The following is a 16,403-nucleotide window of genomic DNA, read 5'->3' as shown; positions in this document are numbered from 1 at the left end:
TCAACTGTGCCCTGTCATAGAGGATCACTGATTCTGCATCTACTTGATTCCACCCTAGAGGTGCACAGGCTGAGCACCGCTATTTGCAAAGCGCAGCAATGAGAACTCACCTAATGGGTGCAGAGCTGATGTTGCCGGTAGGTGCCCCTGCCTTGGTTCCCACTCACAGAGACGCAAAGCACAACAGCGCGAAACCTGTCCAAAACTCCATGTGCCATCCTCATCGGTGCTGCTGTGTTGGAGGCCATTACTGAAGCTACCGTGTCCACCCATCTCGGTGAGGTCTTCCCTTCTGTTCGTCGACCCTCTATTGAACCAAGCATGATGCGATTTCCCAGGGACTGGTCCTTTCTGACAACACGTCCAAAGTACAGGATGAAGTCCCAACATCCTCACTTTCAAGGAGCATTCTGGTTGTACTTCCTGCAAGACAGATGGGCTTGTTGGTCTTTCATCAGTCTCCAGCAACATCACAATTCCAGTGCATCAGTTCTTCTCCAGTCTTCCTTATTCCTTGTCCAGCTTTGGCATGCATGGGAAGCAGCAGAAAGCACCGGGCTTGGGACAGGAGCCCCTTCGCCCTCCAAGTGGCATCTTGGGACGTAACACTTAAAGGGGTCTTCAGCAGTAGATGTGCTCAAGGCCACACACTGTCTGACGTCTTGACTTCTGAGTTCATGAGCATTGATTTCAGATCCCAGTAAGATGAAATCCTTAACCACTTGAACCTTGGCTCCATTTATCACGCTGCTGTCGATTGGTCCAGCTGCAAGGACTGGGGCTTCCTAACACTGAATCATGGTCCATGCAGAAGTTTAAGTTTCTTTCTTCCTTTTTCTTTCATCAGCAAATGCCTCAAGTCCTCCTCTCTATCAGCAAGCAAGGTCATGTCATCTGCATATCGAGGGTTCTTAATGAGCCTTCCTCCCATCCTGAATGCTTGGTTTTTCTTCGTCTAGTCAAGCTTCTCATAATTTTCCTTAACATTCAGATGGAGTCAGTATGATGAAAGGTGAATCACTGACACCAGCCTCTCCTCAATTTAGTCCCTTGTTCTGTTTATAAAACTGCCCCCCAGCTCCTCAACTTAAACCACAAAGTGGTCCCTTGTTCTGCTTGTACAACTGCTCCTTGGCCTTTGGCATGAGCACAATGAAGTGTTCTGAAATTCCCATTCCTCGGATTGTTATTCATAGTTTATTACAATCTGCAGAACCGAATACCCATGCATGGTCAATAAATCACAAGCAAACATCGCTCTGATGGTCTCTGCTTCCGGCCAAGATCCCTCTGATGTCAGTGATGATACTCACCATTCCACACCCTCTGCTGAATACATGAATTCATCATGACTTTCTGCAAGCTCCCTGCCCATGGAGCCTGCAACCACTTAGGCATTGCAGTCAGAAAAATGCTACTTGCATATAATATTAATGATATTGTTTCGTAACTGCCATATTCTGTGAGACCACCTTTCTTTGGAATGGGCACAGATGTGAATCTCCTCCGGTCGGTTGGCCTGTGTTCCAAATGCCTTGGCATTCACTAGTGAGCGCTGCCAGTGCTACATCAAGTTGTTGAGACGTTCCTGTTGGTATTCGGTCAGATCTCGGAAGCTTGTATTTTGCTGTTTGGTACAACTTGGACCTCTTACTTTCATGGTGCCGGTTAGTGAGTATGTGCTAGCTTTTACAATGGTTCGATAGCAACCAATTAAATGTAGGGCACTGGGTCTGCATTCCTTCCATCATCCTTCAATGTTTCCTGCATTGGTCAGTATTTTGCCCATAGAAGCATCCAGTTCTACAACACAGGATTGGATTTTTTCTTCATTTATTTCAGCTTATGAAATTGTGAGTATGTTTCTTTTCTCTTTTTTTCTTCTTTTTTTAGCTCTATAACTGCAGGTCTTTTCACAGTTCATTATAACCCTTTGTCTTCTCAAATTGCCTAAGATAGTTTGTTGTGCCGACCTGGCCGATAAACATATGTGGGGTTAATTGAAGGGAGGAGAGATAAATGGCTCAGTGAGCCTCACCTTTCTAGTTCTCGGGTCTCTTGCTGTCTGATGGTTGGACCAGGGTGCAGCTGCCTTAGCCAGTTCCCTGCTTTAGCTGGCAAGACTCACTTCCTGCAAGACATCCCTGAGGAGAAACCACATGAACCTACCCTGATGCAGCTCTGAGTGCTGAAGCAGCCACATGGAGACCCCTGCCAGTGTTGAGATGCTTACACATTCACTGACTCGGCTTTCCTCCTACAGTCAGCATCACTGTGTGTGTTTTGTGAGATGGCGGAGGACTTTGTGGATTGGGGTTGGGCATATGGGTTAATGTGTTAATGTTGGACTTGTGGGCTTGGGCAGCACTGGGTTGGGATATTTTCTTGATGTGCACTTACCCTTTATATAAAACTCTCTCTTATACATGCATTTCTGTGGATTTGTTTCTCCAAAGTACCCAGACTAACACCCTGCCTTTGGAAATTTTCTATTTAGCTCTTTTAGTTAATCATTGCTTCCATTTGTTTTAGCTAGTCTACATTCAAGTACAGGTTTCATTGATCTACAGTGAAACCTGGTAATTACTACCCCTAAAGATAATAGACTAGAACCCTATTTGGCATATCTTATCAGTCACATGGGCTATGAGTAGAAATTCACTGGACTGTAACTGAATGCAACATATATTGCATGATCTCTAATATATATATGTTGCGTAGCATTCAGTTACAGCCCAGTGAATTTCTACTCAGAGCCTATGTGACAGATAAGATATGCCCAATAATATATATAAACATATGTATGTATGTATATATATATATATAATATATATATATATATATATATATATATATATATATATATATATATATATATATATATATATATATGGAGCCCTGGTAGCATAACGGTTACAAGTTTGGATGTAACTGGCAAAGTCAGTGGCTCAAAACTACCAGCCCCTCCACAGAAGAGAGATGAAGTTTTCTACTCCCCAAAAGAGTTATACTCTCAGAAACTCACAGGGGCAGTTCTACCCTGCCCTAGAGGGTCAATATGAGTTGGAATTGACTTGATAGCAACAAGATATACATATCTCACCAAACACACACACACACACACACACACACACCACCACCACCACCACCAACAACAACAACAACAACAACAAGTGGTTATATTTTTCTACTTAGAGATAGTCATATATTTTACTTCCAAGTACAAGTCACACTTCTTATCATTTTTGAAGCAAACTTATGGTCAATTCAGAGAAATAGGAAACACATGACTCAGATTATAAATTCCCTCTAAAAGCCAAAAGCCCCCTCAGTAATTGAGGGGAATGAGACCTTTTTGTTTCTTTTTAATCTAGACCAGAAGATGAAAGTATTAGTTTCATTCCATCATAAATATACATGACTGGAAAAGCCAACACCACTAGCATCAGAGTCTCCCTCCAAGTTCCTGGTCATCATAAGTTAATCACAACACCCTCCCTCTTAACGAGCCAGCCGTAGCAAGTGTTCTGTACAAATTATATGTGGATTGTCTCAGAGTACAGGGGAGGGAGGTGCTTCAGGGCCATGGCCTACTTGGCATCCACCGTCTTCAAAACTCCCACCCAATGACTGGCTGGGACCATGCAGACTGGGCGTGTTTCCTTTCTCTAATAGGTAGGAGAATGTAGGGGAAATGGTGGCAGAATTGACTCAGTTGTGAGTAACTGCAACTATGCTCATTGTGATGGTGAAAACTTGGAACTCTATCATGAAGATTAGTCAATTTTGTCATTCCTCTCACTGTAACATGATCCATCTCAGACGCAAGAAGGGAGAATTCCATTACCATCAAGAAAGAAGAGTCAGGAATGGAACATGTCCCATGGGCCTTGGGAATCCTGCATATTCAATCTCCTCAATCCAGGAGGCTTTGACGCCAGAGAAGGCAGAGGAGCAACAGCCAACAGACAGTGGTCCTCCCAAACCCAGGGAGCACGGAAAACTGAATCCCTTTGGGCAGGATCCTCGTTTGCAGATTAGGGTGCCTCCAGGTTCTTAATTGAAGGAGCTAGGTTTGCTGATCCACTGAGCAAGAGCCAAGGTCTTCAGCTGAAGCTTTTGGTGAGGTGGAGTGCCCTGTGGGCATTTATCAGCAGTGCTAAAAGAGTTTTGTAACACTTGTCTGGGAAAAGAAAAGATCCAAGTGCCAAGTGGCCTGATGGCTAAGGACCAGGAATGGCCAAGAAAACATGCCTGGGACCAAAGGATGGGAAGGTCAGCATTTATGAACCCAAAATATAGCCTATTAGCTTCCTTCCTAATTGTGAATGCTGTCTATGAGTTCAGTGTGGTCACTGCAGTGGATTGTCAACCCAGCTGAGGAGCAGAGCGTGCTGGGGGAGAGACATTGGGCATCGGAACGGGTGAAGAAGGTTGAAAGTTGGGGGCATATCTGGCCTCTGCCTCGTAGGAACTGGCATGCTCTGATGAGTTTCATTTTCCTTCCCCTCGTGAGTGGGTCAGACGCCCCCTCCCACCATGCTTACAGGTGTAAAGCTAGACACCATTCCACATCTTTATCGTCAATGCACTGCATGTTCTGTTAGGGCTCCCTGGGTGGTACGATAAGAGCACTCAAGTGCTAATCAGAAGGTTGTCAGATCAAATACACCCAGAGGTGCCTTGGAAGAAAGACCTGGGGATTCTGAAAGTTCACAGCCTTGGAAAATCCTATAGAGAGCAGCTCTCCTCGGAAACATTGGGGTCAACCAGCAGCTCATATAAAGCCAATCCTAAATACACACACACACACACACACACACACAGAAAGAGAGAGAGAGAGATGGATAAAGCACAAATAACTGAATTATCCTTTTTTAGCAGTTACCAAATCTATCCTTTCTCCCTCACATGTGCTGTCTCAGAGAAAAGTCTACAAAAACATAAATAACTAAAGATCTGAAGCGGCGGGGGCGGCGGGGGCGGGGGTGCGGGGGACCCAGTCCATTGCTTCCCCTTAGGGTTTTCAAGGCTGTCAGACTTCACCGAAAGGAAGTCTATGACCACATCTCTCTCCAATGGAGGGATCCTCTGCTATGCTTAGATCACTGTCCTTTCACACTGCACCCCGGGCTTAAACACTGTGCCAGCAGGCGTCCTGATGTGAATATGTGTCTGGATTCTGATCAGGGTCAAAACTGAGTGTCGACTCTTCCTGTACCTTCCCACGGTGATTCAAGCACAGAGCCTAGTTCTTTGCTAAGTGAAAATTGTACACGATTCACTCAAGGGTAGGTAACGCTTTCATCTTAGCCAAGGCAAGCCAGCATCGCCTTACAAGACGATAATGCGACCTGCTGTTGCTTTTCCATCCCCCTCTTCTCAACCCTCGCCTGCCTCTCCGCTGCTTCGGGATGCTCGGTCTCGGGAAGAGCAGCTGCCATCTCTGAGAAGTACTTGAGTGGCTCTCAAAAGGGGAGGCAATTTGTGTGAGACTCCGCAGTAACTTCAGCATCACTCTCGTACAGATTAGAGGCTGGGAGAAATTAGAGCGAAGATTTCATGTCTGTATTCTCAAGAGCCCCATGGTTTACTCTTGATATTGAATCCCAAATTTCCCAGGACTCTTGAAAATCAGCCCATTTAACACTTTCCAGAATCAAGTTCAAAATAAATAACCTATTTTTAATATGCACAATACTCACTATAAATATTATGCATTAAAGAGCTATGAAGAGCAACCTGGTTATGCCAAAGCATCCAAGAAGCAAATATTTTTGAGTTCTTAGAATATTAAAAGAATATCTCAACTAGCTCAAGGATGGGTAAGACTTAAACTGCATGACTGGAGACCTCGCGAGGCTCACACACACTCACTGCCACCAAGCCAACCTGCCTTCTAGGGACCTGATAGGACAGGGTAGACCTGCCTCTGGGTTTCTGAGACTGTGGCTCTTGATCAGAGTAGAAAGCCTCATCTTTCTCCCACAGAGAGGCTGGTGGTTTCAAACTGCTAACCTGGAGGTTAAGAGTCCAATGTGTGGGCCATGAATGAAAACCCAAGCACTCCACTCACAGAAGGACACTTGGAGGTCATTCACTCTGATTTTAATCACAATTCTAATGAGGGGAGTGAGCCACTTTCCCAACCTATGAAAAGCCATTAGAATTAGCAATGCACATAGGATTACCATATGGAAGCTGGAAGGACAAAACCATTATCTAGCTCTTTACCCACCTGTCAGTTCACACAATGGAAAATAGACCCAGAAGACCTCCATTCAGATCAGGTCTGGGAATCCAAAAGAGTAATTGTTCAAATTTTGTTCCCACGAGACACTGAGTTTCTATTGTCCAAATCCATTCATAAGTGATGTTCAGACTTTTTCTCAAGCAAAATAAAAGATTGATGAGCTCGATGAATCATGCTGTAGTACACTACTATATAATTTACAGACAGCCTGACTTTAGAGGTACCCTGCTGGGCTCTGCCACACAACACGCGAGTTATCTCCTCCACTCCCCACCCCACCCCACTCCCAGACAAGGCCATTTTGTGTTATCAGCATTTTTTGTTTACACATTAGTAACCTCAACAGAGAATAAGGAGCCCTTGATTTTATCTCAGGGTAAAATCTATAGAGTGGGATATTTGCAATGCAGCATCCTGGGGAGGGGGTTGGAGGAAGAGGAGAAAGCTCATTTGCATCGCAGGCCTTGCATGATCTACATGCACAGCACCCACCTTCTCATCCTCCATAAAAGGGTTACAAACCCTTGTCCTGCATTGTCCATGATGTAAAGAGTTTAAAGCTACAACAGTGTTAGAAAAAATGGAAACCACTCAGATGCCAGACTGTGCCCACACTAAGGTAGCACCCCTGACTACCAACAACTCCAATGTTTAACCGACCTCTAAGTAGGAGCTGGCAGAACAGTCAGTCCGCGGGCCGACTGTATGAGCAATACGAGCTAACATCACCCATCTCATCCAAGAGAAACAGCGCCAGACACGGCATTCCAAAACTGAAACCAACCCACTGCCCTCCAGTGGATGCCTCACAGCCACCCTGCAAAGGAGGGTAGAATGGCCCCTGAGGGCTTCCGGCTTCCTGTAACTCCTTCCTCGGGCCTCAGCTTTCTCCCGCGGAGCTGCTGGTGGTTTCAGAACTGCTGACCTCGAGCTTAGCAGCCTAATACATAGCTACTGTGCTATCCCGGTCCCGTCAACCAAACCGACCTTCATGGAGGCAAAGCTGACTCATCAGGACCCCTCGCGGACTCCCAAGCCGGTAACTGTTTCCGGGAGTTGAAAACCCAGTCCGAGACAATGTTTTAAGAGAATGATGTTATAACAATTCAAATGGCCCTTGGCAGAGAAAAAGTAAGGTAAGAGGTAAGAGGAGGGATGTTCTTAGTAGCCACCCGGGTGAGTTCTCCCCAGGCTTCCCTGGAGGGCTGCAGAGGGGAGGCGTGAAGGAAGCGTGGGGGCTTGAGAACCCCCGGCACTGCCTCGCTCAATGTCCCTCCTTATCCCTCGGGCTTCTCATCAAGTCCATCCCTCTCCGTGGGGGGCACACTGCACTATCAGACAGAGCAGAGCTGCCCAGCAGGTCTCTAGGGCGCAGTCCTTGTGGAAGCAGAATGCCATTCTTTGCTCTGCTGAAAGGCTGGGCTTCTGAGTTAGCAGCTGAGCGCTTGGGGCTGCTCCAGTCCACCTGGGCTCCTTGTCACACCTTTCGGGAAGTAGCTTTCAAACGGGGCTGTTCATTCAATACACCTAAGATTTCTAAAATATATCCAGGATCCGTACCCCGCTGGTATTTTTTTTCAGGGCTACCCTAGTATTTTAATCTCCCACAGCCAGATTGAAAACCACTGCTTTATAATGGCTGGTTCTCAAGTTGGGGGAGGGAGTGGCATGTTGTCCTTCCAGGGAATTAGGGAATTGCTACCAGGAAGAGGCCAGGGCCTGGTTGATAGCAGTGGTTTGCAATCGGTTCGTGATCTAAAGCGTGGCTGTTCCAATCAGCCTTGCGACACCACAGCAAAGGCCTGACGCACTTCTCCCACTGGGAGGGCACCCAGCAGGACCCCGGGACGGGGTTCCACCGTGGCACACGTGAGGCCACCATGAGTCACAGCTAGCCACACAGCCAGATACCGCCAAACCTCTCGTAAAGTAAAGGACCGCTCCCCCAAACAAGGCAGCATCGGGCCCAGTGTCCACAGGGCTCAGCCTGAGAAACCGCGCGAGACAGGAAGAGGATGGGAGAAGCGGGCTGCAGTTCCTCCTCTAGAGAAAGCCCCCTCACTCCCTGCACGAAAGAACAAGCAGTAAGAAGCTCCTGGAAGGCGCAGGACAGCCCTGGCATTCCATCTCTCAAGCCGCAGAAGGTCATTCCCAATGGTCCTTATCTAACCCAAGGGAATAATTGTCTCACGTGAGTTCTCATTGGTTAAGATGATGTTGAGGCTGTTGTGAAGGTGGACACGATCTATTCAGGTAAACTGAGTTCAAACACACTCGGATATGTAAGCAATCCTTTTTCTTTTCTTTTTAAGAGATATAAGTATGATAAATAATAAAATAAAGAATAATGTTCCTCCCTACATATTCCTTGGCATTTCCTAGGATTAGGCATTTTTAGAATTAAAATCAAACTATTTTTTATGATTTTTTTCCATCTGGACTAAGGCTTTCTGATCACCAGGGTCGTCTTTACCTGGAAGGTCACCAACCACCAAAGAGGTTGCTGCAAAGACCTGAGTCACCTATCAATTCCACGACCTGGGCTGGAAAATATTACCACAACATGTGTCTGCTTTTAGAGCTACATATCTGTCCACTAGTTCCTGGAAGCAGAAGTCCTTAGCTTCGCTGTGGAAGGGAAGAGTCTCACCTACGATGGATTCATACCAGCACTGAATTGTAATGGAAGCAGGGGTGTGGACTCCCTGTCCTCAGATGAGGCTGTCAGTCTGGACACAGTTTAGCTAGCAGTGGCCTGTCACTGACTGTGACCAGTCATAAACCTGGACCGTAGCCAGAACAGCTGCTCATCCTTTCCCCTACTTATCAATGGAACGCTTTACAGGTGTAGAATAACTAGCACCTAAAACAAGCAAATGCATTCTGGGTACTTTGCTCAGCTTTAGAGAATCTTTTGTTAGTTTCATGTGTTGCCTTTAGTTTTTTCATCAGCTACTCACTGGAGACGCGGGAAGAGGGGTGAAATTCAGGGGTGCCCTCCTGTTGGAGACTAAGTCAAAGGTTTCAGTCCAGAGTCACTGTTGGACATCAAGTCCATCCGTTACCTCATCCACTGAGTGTGTTAATGAAAGAGCATCAGGATCTAGAGATGCTTAATGCGCAGCTTATTGAAGCAACCCTCTCCTCACAAGCCATCCCTCAGAGTGATGTGCATGGGAGCGAGCATGCGTCTGCAGAGGAAATGTATCTATTCACAGGCAGGACGCAATTCTGCAATTTAGGTGAAGAGGCTTCAAAAAGTCCACCAAAAAAATCCCCTGATCTTTTGCTTCTGTTTTCCCGAGAACTTGTTGGAGCTCCCTTGTTTTCTGCCTCTGCTTCCTGCTGCACAGCACCTGTCAGGAGGCAGAAGTACTCCCCATTTGCTGCCACCCGCTTGGTGCTCGTGAAAAGCAGATCCACGCGCTCCTCTACAACAGGTCTCACAGCCGCCCTGAGCCGAGGGACTCGTGAAATGTCTGCAATTTAGGATTGACCTCGCTCCTCATTGCTGTCTCTTCATAAGCCAATGATTCCAACAAATAGGGTGGGTATTCAAAAATATGAAAAAGCAAGTTTTGTCACCCATATCAGAAATTAATTTTTAACAGCAGGATAAATGCAAACCACCAATGCCCAAGTTTACAGGCCAATGCTCCATAAACATCTCTTGCGCCACTTCATTTTCCAATTAATAAAATGAAATGCAACAAAAAAACACAATGCAAATGTACTACAAATCAACTCTCTGCAGAAGCTCTGTCCCTGAAGAATGTGAAAAGTTGAAGAAGACCCAATAATTAGAGCACTGTGTCGAGTTTTTCACAAAATAGGGTGGTTAAACCTTAAGACAGTATCCTGGCTCATTACATGTATGTGAGTCAGGGTAAGCATAAGTCACGATGTACCGTCTTCCTTACGTAGAGACGTATGTCAGTGCATTCGCAGCATTGCTTGAGCAATGCACCTCGAAGCATTCCTTGTAAGTTAAAGCATGCATGATTAAACTAGAGGGCTTCTTTAACTAAAACAGGGGTATGGGGCATCTAGTCGTCCCACCAAAGCCCATGAAATCATCAATACCAGATAACATCACATGCCTCCCCAAAGAGACGCAGTTCCAGCCATCACACAAGGGGTGAGCTAATTAAAAGTTTGACCAGCATGCCCTGAGAATGCTGTTATCAATATCCAAAAGGCCCCTGCAGAAAAAAAAACCTGGTCTAAAAGGACCTTTTTTTTAGAGAGAGAAAAATGGTTTATACATGAAACACTAACTCCTCAATGGTTTTTGTTTGTTTGTTTGTTTTCATTAAAGATACGCACTTTCCTTCAAATAGTACACTGTTATATTTAATTCCTAACCTCATTAAAAATTACCCAGAAAGTGGTAAAGTCATTAACTCTACCTTCCCTTTAAGGAAGTACTCCCTAAAGACAGGCTGCGTGGCCAATGGGAAATCTCACTATAGTAGCGTGAAATCTGGGTCTTTCTGAATGACTTCCATCTCTTAGAGAACAGAGCTGGAGACCCACAGCCTTTGGGACAGCCTCTCCTCGGCCCATTCACGGGTGCAAAGGCGACAGGCAAGAAGCCCCAACAGGACAGATGAAGTGACTTCTCTCAGCCTGCACCCCAACACCAACAGCTGAGACAGAAGCATCCCCGCCTTGCTCACCCTTTCCAATTCCATCTGCACTTAAAAAAACACTGGCTGCCTTAGAGGCCAAGCCTCGGGAGTCAATTTTCAGCATGAGGAGCAAAGGATTTAGGATGAAATGGAATCCAACAGGTAAATCCTGAGTACAGTGTTGAAAAGGTACCCCTTTGTGTCGCTGCTAAAATTGGCAGCCTCCTTTGCCACTGCTCTGAGCTGACTTCAGAAACAGCGCGCTTTGAAAGGAAGCACAAAATCTGAAGAGCTGTTGAATGGAAACAAACAAACAACAAACAAAACCCCTCATTTGTATAAAACCAGACAGTTTAGCTGTACCTCAATCGCAGGTAACATAAAAGGATGGCGGGGCTTAGTCTTTCTTCTAAGAACCCTTGTATGTACCCCGCTCTCAAGCTCACAGTGGTTCCAGAAGAAGACGCAGAGAATTACGCCTCTTCCGCCAGGAGATGCGAGGCGCTCCTGCTGAGAACCACTGAGATCCAGGGCTCTTTGCTGGGAGCATGCAAAGACGTGGAAGGGAAGTCAGCCACCCACCCCTTGGAACGCGAGTCTCTCCACACTCCAAATACATCTGGGGAGCTTGGCAAGCGGTCTGGGTGGGTTCTGAGTGAATAGAGAAGATCCTTCAGTGCACTTTAAATGCAAAGAAAAATAATGATACGCCTCGTCACAGGTTCACACCATGGTCCCCCACACACTGGGGAAACACCTTCGATGGGAAGAAACCATCTTCCCTGGGGCAAAGCTCCTCCAGGCTTAAATAGGGCACGCGGACCGGCACACATAGGCATCGAGGCGGCGGAAGAGAACTGCCTCCCCTCCCGTCACTGTTTCATGACGAATACCCCTTCTTTCCTACGCGCGCTGTCACGTGGATTCGGAACTCTTTTTGTCGCTATTTCACAAGTGGCTCTCCTAGTGCGAGCCCCCACTCAGCTCGGAAGATGCTCGAGTTAGAAATGGGAAGCATCTGTGTAGCGTCTGGGGTCTTAAGGCTTGAAGGTAAACAAGTGGCCATCCAACAGTGAAGCAACAAGCCCACCTGGAAGAAGCACGGGGCGATCGTGAGGTGTCATTGAGACTGGGCAATGGGCATCAGAAGATTCACAACAAACAGTAAACAAACAAACAAACAAAAATACATTGGTGAGATAGGAGGGGGGCTTGGAGCGGAGACTCAAAGTCCATCTATGGACAATGGAATATCCCCCACAGAGGGGTCACAGAAGAGGGTGAGTCAATCAGGGTTCAGTAGACCTCACGCAATATACCTCTGATCCCTTGAGGGCTCCTCACCCCCCACCCCCTCTACCACCCCCCACCGTCCCCCATCATGACCCCAGTGCCTCTTCCCCATCTGTACTAGACAAGAACATGTACATAGGTATAGACGAGAGATAAAACTCACAACACATGGAACACAGGAATGGGAATAGAAATAACAGACGAGTAGGGGGAAGGGAGGGAGAGGTGGGGAGGGAAGGGGGCACTGACCACAATGAGTGGCACATAACCACACACCCCCATCCAGGGGGGAGAACAACAGAAAACAGAGGGGAAGGGAGGCAGCAGTCCTTGTAAGATTTAAAAATAATTAACAATCTACAATCTATCAAGGGGCCACGAGTGTTGGGGATGGGGAGGAGGGAGGGGAAAAAAGAGGGCTCAATGGAAAGTAAATGTCTAGAAAAGACTGTATGTACGAATATGTCGGAACAATTGATGTATGGTTTGGTTATAACGAGAGTTGTAAGAGCCCCAATTAAATGCTTTTATAAAGGAAAGCAATGGAAACGCCTGAACAGTCCCACGTTCATCTTCCATGTGCACAGATGGCACCGACATCTTGGGGGGACTCTGGAGTCCTTGGCTTCCTCTGTCCCCTTGCCCCCACCCTTCTCAATGCTCACTGATAACTCATCCCTGAAAACTAATTGAGGCAGGAAGAAGCACCCATGGTTTTTTGGGGGGCTCAATGTTTTCCCCCCTCTCTTACCCCCTACCTGGCCATCCAGCCCCTGTCTACCTTGACTGGAAAGCCCTCTCCATCCCCAGCTGTAGACTCTATAGCAGCGGTTCTCAACCTGTGGTTCGCGACCCCTTTGGGGTTTGAACGACCTTTTCACTGGGGTGGTCCGATTCATAATAGTAGCAAAATTATAGTGACGAAATAGCCACGAAAATAATTTTCTGGTTGGGGAGGTCACCACCACATGAGGAACTGTATGAAAGGGTCACGGCTTTAGGAAGGTTGAGAACCACTGCTGTGGAGCCAAGGTGGCTGCCCGGCACGGCCTGACCCACCGTTCATGCCACTGTAGACGGTCCGGTGGTGCGGGGATGCGTCGTCGGGGGGCTGCCTGCGGAGGGTGCCCTCCCTGCTGCCGCCGCCGCCTGCCATGTGCTTGTGATCTGAGCCTCCGGCGTACTGCTGCTTGAGGTGCTCCGGGCTGGTGCCCCTGGCCCGGGGGAGGTGCTCCAGGCTCCCCCCGAGGCCGGGCTTCTGCAGACGCTCCGGGCTGCCCCCGCTGGGCCGGCCATGCTCCGGGCTGCCCCCCGGCCTGCGCTTCTGCTTGGGCAGCGTCTCGGGGCTGCCCCCGGGGTGGGGGTGCCTCTGCGGCTCTGGGCTGCCCTTGCACAAGGGTTTGTGGTGCTCAGGGCTGGGTCCTTTGAGCGCTTTGGGGTGCTCCGGGGTCCCCGAGGCCCTGGGTTTGGGCAGGTGCTCGGGGCTGCCCTCGGCGCGAGACTTCTGCAGGTGCTCTGGGCTGCCGCCACCCGCGGGGGGCTTGTGGTGGTCCGGGCTGTCGGTGCTGCCCGCGCTGGAGGTGCTGCTGCCATCGCCCACGTCCCGCGCGTAGGGCGCCGGCGAGGCGGCGGGCGGGCCCAGGCTGGCCTGGCTGTCGATGGAGCAGCGGCTGCCCGCGCCGCCCGCGCCCTTCTCCTCGTCCAGCAGCACGCACAGCTCCTTGAGCTCCAGGTTCTCCTTGACCACCTCCTCCTGCTTGGCCTCCAGCTCGCGGAGCTTCTGCAGGTACACGGCCACCTCCTTGTGCATCACCCCGGCCGTGTAGCGGCCCAGTCGCTGCCACTCGCGCGACGCCCGCTTGCCTTTCTGCCGGTCGTCGTCCAGGAAGCAGCACAGGTCCCTGAGTTCCTGGTTGTCCTGCTGGAGCTTCTGGTTGATGTCCTGCAAAGAGAGGCAGACCGCCGTCAAGGGGAGGGTCGCCGGGCTGAGGCCCTCACTCATGGAGGGGGGCTGCTGGGGAGCCACAGGCTGCCCTTGGCAGCGATTCTACAGGGCAGAGACGGCCCCTTGGGACCTCAGAGACTATCCGTCACGCTTGAGGAACACGACGAAGCCATGCGCTCGTTTCCCAGGAGATCGAAACCGTGCTAAACCACCACCGGAAAGTAAACCGCTCCTCCGGGCCCATTTCCCCACCCTCATCTAAGAAGGCGAATGCTTCCTCCCCAGCCCTCTATCACCTCCCGAGCCCTGCCTTACAAATCCGGCTAGACCGGAGCAGTACAGATACGAGCTCCCCACACACGGAACCCAGGACAGATACACCCCTCAGGAAGAATTAAGGGAGTACCGATACCAAGAGGGGAGGGAGAAGGGCGGGAGGGGGAACGATCGCAATGATGGACGTAGCACCACTACCGCCACCACCCACAGCCAGGGAGATGAACAACAGAAACATGGGTGAATGGGTGTAGGGCGACAGTGGACGGTGTAAGATCTGAAAATAATAATAATTTATCAAGGGCTCACGAGGGTGGGGGGAAAGAGGAGCTGATACCAAAGACTCCAGTAGAAAGAAACTGTTTTGAAAATGATGATGGCCACATGTGTACAAATGTGTTTGATACAATTGATGTAGGGATTGTTGTAAGAGCTCCCAATAAAATGATTTATTAAAAAGAAAAAACATGTCAATGTTTCCCCTAACTTGAAAGTAGACTGTTACGCCAGGGTGGGGAGTATGCACCCGGTGAGCAGCATCGGGCTGGAGAAATCACCAGCAGCCAACATCACCTGTCACCAAAGAGAAACAGTCCCAGACATCCCAGTCTGGGTGAATCAATTAGATGCGCAACCAGTGTGGCCCTCGAATGAAGTAGCCAATAGGCAGGGGCCCAGAACAGAAGATCCCCCACCCCTGAAGTCAATGCCATAGGAGTAGACAGCCTCGTCTTTCTCCAGAAGAGCAGCTGGTGGGCTTGAACTACTGACTGTGGTTAGCAGCTTGGTTTGTGCTAACCCACTATGCCACCCAAACTCTGCTTGCCAGGTGCCACTGAGCCACCCCCGCCCCCGTTCTGACCCCATGCACAACTACCACAATGCCGCTGGGCCCTGCAGCCTGTGTCACAGGCCACAGACTAGACCCTGGTCGATGGCAAGCGCTCGCTGGCTGATGTTCAGAAGTAGATCACCAGGCCCTAGCTCCTGCGCCACCTTCTTCTGAAAGCTCCGCTACAGCCTCTTTGGCGCCATGGCAACACACAAACCTCCGCTGGCAGGTGACAGTGGCGGGAATACACTGGCCGGGAATCGAACCCAGCCTCTCACAAGGCCAAGGGTGATACCACTGAACCTGGAGGGAGGAATCATTCGTTTTCTAGGAAAAAGTAGACCTCAAAAACTTCTCTGTTCAAGGTCATCCAGCCAGGAACTGGAGGGCAGGGCAGTTAGCAAGGAGTACATCAATTAGAAGACACACAGGACTCCTCCCCACCCCAAGGAAGCACGGAGGCTGTGGTAGGACCCGTGCAATGCCAGAGGCTCAGAGGCCGACGCTCCGAGGATGCCGTTCCCAGGAGCAGGCAGCCAGGGCCTCACCCTCACGATATGGACAGCAGCCCCACCTGGCCCACGGGGAAAGGCACACTTGCCCTCTAGTGGCATCTCAGTCACCCCTATTTGTCATACTCTGCTGGATGCTGCCAGGTATTGCACACACAACACTGAGCCTGAGCTTATGCACTCACCATGTCAAATCCGAGCTTCCCCAAAAGGCCAACTCCACCCAGCCAATTCCTAGGGGCCTGGGCCGATGTCTAACAAGCTTTCCAAGAGTCCCCTGGTCTCTTAAACCCTTGTTCCTCATGAGCCCCAGGATAAAATGAAACACCGTTTAAAACCTCACAACAGGTCGCATGCTCTGACCCAGAGCTGCTTCTCCCGCATTTGCACATATTCTCCATCGCTTCATTCGCACATGTCTCTGGTAAGCATCTCGTAGCACGGGGTCTTAGCCCAGATGCCAGGGATAGCGTAGTGGGCACAGGGAAAGGCCCCACTATCTTGGTGCTTTCATTCTGTGGGGAAGGCAGACAGCAAACAAGGGTTGGGCACACGGTCACCTAGTGGAAAGTGCTGGGGAGAAAAATAAGACCGGCCTTTCACCACTTTTGCAAGAGGGAACCCCTACAGAGCAGACATTTGGGCATTGACCAGAGTGGAA

General features: G+C 49.1%; 1 protein-coding gene across 8 annotated transcripts in view; it reads right to left on the bottom strand.

Moving 5' to 3' along the window:
- Positions 1-16,403, bottom strand: part of CCDC85A (coiled-coil domain containing 85A) — a 268,506-nt gene that overhangs the window by 245,049 nt on the left and 7,054 nt on the right. For all 8 annotated transcript variants that reach the window (XM_075535860.1, XM_075535859.1, XM_075535864.1 and 5 more), the window contains exon 2: positions 13,237-14,119. In XM_075535860.1, the coding sequence (XP_075391975.1) occupies positions 13,237-14,119 (883 nt within the window). The remainder of the gene's footprint in view (positions 1-13,236; positions 14,120-16,403) is intronic.

Source organism: Tenrec ecaudatus, chromosome 17, assembly GCF_050624435.1.
Source record: "Tenrec ecaudatus isolate mTenEca1 chromosome 17, mTenEca1.hap1, whole genome shotgun sequence".
NCBI classification, from domain to species: Eukaryota; Metazoa; Chordata; class Mammalia; order Afrosoricida; family Tenrecidae; genus Tenrec; species Tenrec ecaudatus.
The sequence above is the reverse complement of the archived record's forward strand: the minus strand, read 5'-3'. Positions and strand labels throughout refer to the sequence as shown.